The sequence below is a fragment of the Orycteropus afer genome, unplaced genomic scaffold (assembly GCF_000298275.1).
Source record: "Orycteropus afer afer isolate SDZICR_OR568_19922 unplaced genomic scaffold, OryAfe1.0 scaffold00826, whole genome shotgun sequence".
Classification (NCBI taxonomy): domain Eukaryota; kingdom Metazoa; phylum Chordata; class Mammalia; order Tubulidentata; family Orycteropodidae; genus Orycteropus; species Orycteropus afer.
In genome coordinates, this window is record NW_006922413.1 from 558,239 (window position 1) to 567,713 (window position 9,475).

General features: G+C 34.9%; 1 protein-coding gene across 1 annotated transcript in view; it reads right to left on the reverse strand.

Moving 5' to 3' along the window:
• The window catches only part of ZRANB3 (zinc finger RANBP2-type containing 3), a 185,761-nt gene that overhangs the window by 93,166 nt on the left and 83,120 nt on the right, over positions 1–9,475 (reverse strand). Inside the window, exons 6-9 of the mRNA XM_042783280.1 lie at positions 8,543–8,662; positions 5,479–5,598; positions 2,179–2,358; positions 1,217–1,369 (exon numbers count right to left, since the gene is read on the reverse strand). Coding sequence (XP_042639214.1) covers positions 1,217–1,369; positions 2,179–2,358; positions 5,479–5,598; positions 8,543–8,662 — 573 coding nt within the window. The remainder of the gene's footprint in view (positions 1–1,216; positions 1,370–2,178; positions 2,359–5,478; positions 5,599–8,542; positions 8,663–9,475) is intronic.

Here is a 9,475-nt window from a genome sequence, read left to right on the forward strand (position 1 = left end):
AAAAAAAAAAAAGAAATGAAACATTTTTGATGAAGTTGATAATATCCTATTTTTACTCCACCCTAGCCCTCTATTTCTCCTCTTACAGGCAATCAATAGTATAAATTTGGTATGTATTCTTCTAATCTATTTATATATTTTATTAGAAACACATGTATTCATAAATGCATTTTTTTCAACATCTGGTCATTTTAATACATTGAATGAATATAAATGTAATTCATTCATGTTAACTTCTAAATAGTATCTCATAACATGACAATTTATCTATTCTCTTACTGACAAAAATTTTGGTTATTTTCATTTTTTTGAATTCTAAAAAATGATGCAATAAATATCCTTGTGCATGTATCCTTACACATGTGTGGGAGTACATTCCTAGCAATAAAATAGCTGATGGCATTCCCAATTTTACTCAATATTGACTAATTATTCTCCCAAGTGTATAAGGAAAATATAAATATTTTAATATTTATATAGATAATTGGGAAATGGGTGCTGGATTTGAATTACAGGTGTAATATGACCTCATTCACTAGGTGAAAGGTTTTGGGAATAGGACAGTCATATGATCTCAAGTATCACACTACAGATTACCTACTTATTGAAAAGGAAAAAGGGACTTTTCCTATTTGTTATATTTTAGTGAAGCAGAACTTCTTTTCATGTGCACTGGCTATTCAGGTCTCTGATGCTCATATTCTTTGCACATTTTTATTTGCTTTTCTACATTTCAAATCAAAACTGATCTGTTTTGTTCTTTATATACTTTGAACAATGTAATGCAAACATCTTTACTGAGTCTGTGACTTATTTACAGTATATTTTGCAGAACAATTTTATTTTACTTTGATATAGTTAAGTACCTCAATCTTTTCCTTCATGGTTTGTGCATTTTGTGGCAAATTTAATACCCTGTTCACTGCCCTCAGGGCCATAACAATGGTCTCCTGTATTTTCTTCAGAAGGTTGGATTGTATTCAGCTTATTTATCTAAAAGCTGAACAGTGAGAATCGAGATATAACTCTGTTGGGAGAAAGGAGCCAGTGTCCCAGCCTCCATCAATGTTATCTTCTCATTCTAAGAAGTTTCCAGCTTTATGTGAAGTCTCTTCAATTGCATGAATAATTGAGAGTTGCTATTTAAAACAGTATACAATGAAGTATAGTTTCAGGATATTAATAAAACAGAACAGAATCAGTCACATAAACTTACATGAGTGAATAAAACTTCATTCTTGAGCTCTTCAGAACTTTCATTAGGAGTCCAAGCTTCGGCAAACTGCAGGAAATCCCATTTTTCCTTATCACCATCCTCAGCCTGAAGTTTTTCCTTCCTGCCATTCAATGTGCTCCCTGTAACTTGAGCCTGTAAGACAGATGGCATATGAATTTTACATCCTCTGACAGCCATTTTAACCACTGACATTCACTAAGTAGTAACTCGATTTTACAGTTAAATCTCAGGCTATTTATAAACAAATCCTTACCATTTCAGCATATCATGAGATTCAGTAATATAATTATTCAAAATTAAAATCAAAATATCAAGTTAATGATTCTTATGCTTAATGAGGAAAAGATCTAACCAGAGTAGTTATACTAAACGTTCAGTCTATTATTTTATATTTTGAATTTAACTTTTGTATGATTGGTCATTTTGATTATCTACACCCAGTGCTTGAAAAACATCCTCTAATCCTTAGTCAAGTTCCCTCAAAGTTGAGGAGACAAGACAGGGGGACAGAGCAAAGAACATCCCTCCTATCTGTTTTAGAGTCCAGCCATAGGTTGTTCTCTGTCCAAAATTAGTTGGAAACCCAAGAATCCTTCTGAAAAGGGTTCACTCTTAAGTTACAGAAAAGACATGGGGGTTGAAAGCATTATAGTTTCTTGATAGCTGATTTTATACTTCTAGCCTGTAAAGTGGTGAGGAATGGTTTGGAAGACAGTAGGAGGACATAAAAATTCATGACCTTTTCTTATTATTTTTATTACAGTGGACAGCAGGTAGTGTACTACCAATTGAAGTCTTTTCTGAACTTGGTTTCTACTATCATTATCTTCATATAGGTAAGTACCTTTTCTTTGAAAAGACTTAAAACTCAGCCTGTGAACTTATACAAGCTATGGATCATAATGAGTAAGTAGGTAAACTGGTTTAAATTCAAGCTTTACCTTACGATTCAACATCCCCCACATAAGTGTGTCAAGAGTCCCGTTTGCAATGAGGTAGTGAATATTCACAGAACTGCACTGTCCAATTCGATGAGCACGGTCTTCAGCTTGTTTGATATGTCCAGGATCCCAGTACAACTCAGCAAATACAACGTGCGTTGCAGCAGTAAATGTTAAACCCTAAGCAAAACATACCAAATAATTTGAGATGCAAATAAACTGAGAACATAATACAGAACCATGTAAAATAATTTTTTTCTAAACATGTTAAGAGCTTGAGAGAACACTGAAGGACTTGAAAACAAAGCAGTCTTTCATTTTAAGCAAAATTAAGAAAAATGTAATTCATGGAAGGCAAATGAAGACTACTTATTGCAAGATAGCCAGGTGAACTATAAAAACACACTTAAAGATGTATTTCAAGATTTCAAAAGTCAGCTTGGTGGATATATATGAACAAAATCACTTTACTCTCTTGTAAAGCCTGGATTCATATAGTTGTTGTTGTTATGTATCATCGAGTCAGACCCAACTCATAGCGACCCCTCCTTGGGTTTCCGAGGTGGTATCACTATGGAAGTATATTGCCCAACCTTCCTTCTGAGGAGTGGCTGGTGGGTTTGAACCGCCAGCCTTCAGGTTAGCAGTCAAGTGCCTTAGGCACTATGCTACCAGAGCTCCCTGGATTCATATTACCACAGGAAAATCTAATAAAATGCATTATAAACTAGAATATAATTTCTAACACATGGTATCCATGGCAACTAGGCAGAGAATGCTGACATTCTCTATTCATCTAATTCGTATCATCATGCAATAAAGCAAAGAAATCATGTATCTAGTCATACTGTTTTCTTTTTCATGTTGCATCCTGAAGACCCTAAAATTTACTGATGTATGTCTCAATATAGCTATACTGTAATTCCTTTTTTTTCCAACTTCATAAGGAAATAGTGTGATATTAAAAATACTCAATTCTTGTTTTATAATTAATATATGAAATAATGCAAGTCACCTTAAACTAAAATTGCGTCAAGAAATACATGATGTTAAAGCTGGACATCGAGTGAATTATGAATCATATTTATGTTATTACTACTTGATAGTAAAAGATGTTAGGTGGTCGGCAGCAGTACCCAACACCATTTGGGAGTATCGGCTAATCCATGCTGGTGTTCACTTGACACTGGAATGTCTGTGAGTGACTTTTGTGACTACTGTACTGTTATTTCAATTAAAAAATGCTTTTATATCATGTAACAGTATCATACTAGCACTCATTAAATGGTGGCTGAAAATTTCACTGAAAATCAGTCACTCTGGAACAGAAATTCGACGTACTAAAACTATGGAGAGAAATAAACCATCACTACACTGAACTGTAATGCAATTTAGGACAAGAAACTCCACCAAATATTAGAGGTAACGCTGAAAAAGCTATAAGCTGTATTTAAGGAGGGAGACAGCCTTAAGTTCGTTGGATGCATCATAGGACTACACAAGAAGAGAGGGAAAAATGCTGACAAGATCAGTCAAGTCACTCTAAGATGCTGTTAAATAAAAATGAAAGATTCACACACAGCAAGAATATAGCCTTTTTTACTTCCTGTTATTCATATGAGAATATTAGTCTTCAAGTATAAGAGTTTTGAATTATACAAGGTCTTCAGAAACACAGTTTTGAATAAGATGTAAGTGTCCTGTATAATTTCAAAAGGCCTTATTAGGCCATTCCCAGACTCTCTTCACTTCCTCCTACTTATCATCTCCTCTATGAATACCACCACAGGAGCTCTGGTGGCATAGTGCCTAAGGCACTTGACTGCTAACCAGAAGGCTGGCGGTTCAAACCCACCTTGGAAGGAAGGTTGGGCAATCTACTTCCATAGTGATACCCCTCGGAAACCCAAAGAGGGGTTTCTATGAGTTGGATCTGACTCGATGGAAGTGAAAGAGAGAAAGAGAGATGAATACCCCATTTCTGATTTTAAGTTCTTTTTGTTGATGTTCTCCATGGTTGCTATATTCTAACAGATATAAAGTTCAGATTCATGGAAGTTTAATCCAATGTGACAGAAGTGTTGGGATAAACCTTATTTGAGTTCTGGAACTGCTTCATTCTCAGGGAGTTCCTATATACAGATAATTTCATATACATCAATTAGTAAAAGCAGATCCTTTGGCCTTAGTCTATATTGAAGACCCCCAGAAATTTCCAGAAATTATGTGCACCAGGTTGAGTGCTCAGAAGTATGTTCAATTACTTTCCCTATGTTAATTAAATATCCTGGATTAAATATTTATATCAAAATGTTTTAGAATGTTAGCAGTAAAAAAAGTCCAGAAGAATTACCTCTTCTTAGTATGGCAGAGACTGGCGCTGCCTTCCCTGCTGTCTATTCTATTCCTTTGTAACATAACACCCAGTGTTTAGTGGAGCTACCTGGAATAGAGAGTAAACTTTATTTATTTACTTCCCAGCTTCCCTTCAGATTAAGTGTGGCTATGGAACTACCTTCAGACTAATGACCTGTAAGTATTGCTTTCCTCAGTTTGCTGCCTGGATTGTAGATGTGATGGAGCAGCCTAGGTCTAAGAACTTTGTGGAACCACTATGCTAGATTTGGACTATCTCTACAAGAGTTAAATTTTGTGTATTTAAAGGGAGCTCTGGTGGTGTAGTGTCTAAAGCTACAGAAAGCTGATGGTTCAAACCCACCAGCCACTCCTTGGAAGGAAGAATGGGCAATCTACTTCTGTAGAAATACTGCCTCGGAAACCCAAGGAGGAGTTGCAATGAGTTGGAATAGCTAGATTTGGACTGTCTCTACAAAAGAATTAAATTTTGTGTGTTTAAGTCACCCTTAATTTGTTTTTCATTTACTTGCAGCCAAATAGAATCCTAATTGAGACATGGACAGACCAGGCGCATGCCACACAAAGTTCTGAGAAAAGTTCTTTTCCCTCAGATGCTGGTGTAACACAACAAAGAAAGGTAAGCGCTATAAGAGAGGTATCCAAAAAAATCTATGCAAATTCAAACGAAAGAAAAGAAGACTTTGAAAAATAATGACAATTAAATTAATTAAGCTCTTCTAGGAAATTCTTCCCTTGCAAATTTAGGAAGATTTGAGTCAAAGGTATTGAGGCCTCCTTCCAGTATATTTTCTAGCATTCTCTGAAGCAGAATGAATATTTATTTCACTAGATATTCAGATATAAATGTTTTAATTATGGCTAATGGTCTTTTTATTATCTCAATGACATTTCATTATCAGACTTAGACCAGAAATTTCTTACCTGACCAGCAGCCTGGATGCTTAGGATAGCCACACGAGTATCAGGATCCTTCTGAAACTGATTAACCAGGTGTATTCTTTCTGAAGATGGAACGCTTCCATCTATTCTAATGTAACGAGTCTAGAGTCCACAAGGGAAATGGTAAAATTAGAACAAACCCCTATGCACCCATCTCATTTTATATATTTTATGGATCATTTTTATGTTCACATAAAAATGGAAATTGGTTAAGATGACAGGTGTCATCTTAACAAGAAGAACTTAGACATATTTTTTCATAGCTTCTTAAAATTTTTTTAATGTTTATCAATTTCTTTAATGTCTACCTTAATAGAACACAGCTAGGTTCTCATATCTGCTTCTCTTAATAGCTTCTTATATTACAATAATTCCTTCTTTCCTTAATAAGGTTTAAGGTGCTTGAAAGTAGCATGTGTATCTAATTCATCTTCATACTAACAATGCCAAGGGCAATTCCTGCATATTATCAGGAACTTCACAAAACTTTGCTGAATTAAGCTATGGCTGTCTTCAGTATATATCTGTGTAAATTGATATGCAAACATTAAATGATGGTTTAGATTTTCTTTAGAGATACAGGATCACTAATTCCAAAGTTAAACCAAACCCAGATAAGTGAGAAAGTAGAGTGATATATTCTGTCCACATACTTCTAATGTGTTAAGGATCATGAAGAACAGTATGTATGTATTTCTGAAATATCCCAAATATTACCTGGGGAAAAATCATTTTAATATACAACATGAGTTATCTTTTTTTGATATTATTAAAAGTAAAAGAAATATATAATATGGTCATCTCCACTAAGGTGGGAAACCAAGACACAGACACACACATTTTTCAAAATAGGGAAACATTAAGTGCTAAACTGACAGTGCCATCTTTAAGAATGATTTAAGCTGAGAAAAGGGATTAATCAGTGAGTGTTATAATAGCTAAAAGGAATGCATTACTCACGTTCTTAAATGCAAGTATAAGTCCTGAATTTCAAATAGCCTTAGTTGAGACACAAGAATGTTCACTTTTAAAAGGAATGTCCGAGCTAATCATTAAATAGAATGCTCCATGTTAACTTTCTGTCTTTACAAAATAGGTATCAATTGACCAGTGATCCATTTAATATCCATTAAGGGAGGCTATACAGTTTGAGGGTCTTTCTAAAGAACACATATTCTCAATCAGGCTAGAGGGCGTTTAGGAGATGTTTACCTCCAAACCCATGACTGTTTGCATCTTTAACTCTTACTGACATGAAAGGGCATTCTGACAAGTCAGTGAAGTAGAAGTGGGTGAAAAAAGAGAGACTATTTGGGGTAGAATACAGTTCTTTTAACCCTTTCAAGACTGAATTATTTTCTACTTTGAATTTTTTGCTGAAATCACCTGTTTTTAGTAATGGAAGGAATTCTGAATGAGATGAAAAAAAATTTTTTTTGAGGTAATATGGATTTTGATACAATTAGTGGGACACATTATGTCCCAAGGGATCTCTGGTACTAGTGTTGGTGGGTGAGGCCAGTATCTTCAGATTCATGCAGTTATACAGGTCCCCACCAAATGGCAGCATACACTAAAAGTGGGATAGAAGCTTCCCACTAAACCACAGGGGCAGAAAATATAGGTGGGCACACTATATCCCATGGGTCATGAAAGGGTTAAGGTATAATGGAATCAAAATAAGAACAAATAAATCTAATTTTATTGCTCCATCATTTAAACAATATTTTAAGGTTAATTAACTTTCTCAGAGGATGTTTTACAGAAACTATTGGATAATCAACGAGAAAGTACCTCTTAATGTATAGCACTATTCTCATTGCTGTCGAGTTGGATCTGACTCACAGAGACCCTTCCTTGGGTTTCCAAGGCAGTATCATTACAAAACTAGATTGCCTAATCTTCCTTCTGAGGAGTGTCTGGTGGGTTTGAACCGCCAGCCTTCTGGTTAGCAGTCAAATGCCTTAGGCACTACGCCACCAGAGCTCTCAATAGCACTATTATATCATCATAAATCTTTTTCTGAAGGAAATGCCAGAATTACTTCTTTGGAAATTATAACGAGCATATTAGCTAACGCTTTAAAAATTATATACAAAGTTTTCAAGCATATAATTCTACTGCTCCATTTAAAAACCTACATACTCAGGCAAGTGTCTTTGCTGCAACATATATATTAAGCTCACACAATTTGTCAGGAAATAGCTCATTGCAGCTTCTAAGCATTTCTAAAAGTCCTCAGCATTTAAGAGAACAGATAACAGGTTTAAACTCTGACACAAAAAACTGGAAGTCTGTCATCGACAGGACTGTTGGAAAAGTAGGTGAACCTAAGAAAATGCAATAAAGCAAGTAGATTTGGTAAAGCTAACCTGATGGATTACCTGGCCTATACATTCCAAATTCATTTATACTAAATCATAATAATCACACTTTGTAGAGAATATGCTACTTAGAAGTTTAAAAGGTATGACTGTAGTTAGGCGCTAAAATTGGTGGTATTCATTCTTGCTTTTGCCTCTGCATCACCAACAGCCGAAAGCAGCCTTGTGAGTATACAAAACTGTTGATGCTTAAGTGACTAAACCACTCTCAAATGGTGTACCCAGGAACAAAAATGGAATTCACATTATGGCCTATCAAGCATATTTTTCATCAATTCAGATAAAGTGATCAAAGGAAAATTATAAGATAGTATTAAGGTAAACATTTAATATTATATCATAATTTTAATAGTAATATAATATTAACATCAACAAGAAAAATATCCAATAACAGTTTATATACCATCATCTAAAGAAGGCAAATAAGCTCAGTTATAAGATAACAATGGATGTTTGTTGTTGTTGTTGTTATGTGCCGTTAAGTCAGACTCGACTCATAGCGACTCCTCCTTGAGTTTCTGAGGTAGTGTCACTACGGAAGTAGATTGCCTAACCTTCCTTCTGAAGAGTGGCTGGTGGGTTTGAACCGCTAGCCTTCTGGATGTTTAGTATATTAAAAATCTGCATTAGAAAATATTTTATAAAATAAAATTGTAACATACCTTGCTTTCTATGACTGCTTCTGTGCAAGCTTGGAGCATGCTTATATGGTGAGCAAAAACCAGAAATTTTAGTGACTCGTTCTGAAGCATCACCTTAATATAATCCTTTACAGCACCTGCCTAAATATTAAAAGTTAAACCTTAGTAACAACATTAAAATGTTTATTTGAAAATCATATCACTTTTTTTAATTAATGATGAGAAATTCCTCAAAAAATCAGTAAGTTGGTATGAACTTTCAACTGTTTTGTTCTCTAGGTAGTCTAGAAGGGCACACTTAAGGGGCATGTGGAAGAAGAGGGACAAAAGGAGAAAAAACAGGCAAAACAAGAACAATACAATGTTTAGGAGTCAGAAAAACCATACACATACACACACAGACACACACACACATACAAAAGGATAGGAAAGAGTTTCAACAGAACGGAAGGCATCAAATAGGCTTATGGCTTAAATATGGCTTGTTGGTTTTGTTTAGGGGATTTTCAAAAAAAAAAAAAAAGCTTATATAAAAGACTTAAAAAAGAGATAAAGTTAAGGAGAAAATGCTTAGGGAAGATTAGAAAAGAAGGGAATGAGAAAGCTGGGACTGAAGCTTAAGAGTTTAGAAAAGCTGGTTTATTTCTTTAACTTAGAAACTTGGGTAGGCTTACAAACAGGTAGTTAGGATATATGGTTAAGAGTAATGAAAAACTAGGGGACTTAGCTTGTCTATGGAAGGTTCCAGAAGAAGCTAGAATGATGGAATAAAGACCACAGAAGGGAAGTCAGAAAGAACAGGGGGAACATAAAGAAACTGTGAAGTAGAAAAAAGAAAATCAAGAAAGTTCAGATTGAAGAGGCGGGGCAAGATGGCGGACTAGGCAGAAGGATTGCACAGACCCTCTTCAACAAAGAAAAGGGAAACCAATAAATACAGACACAGAAGATAAT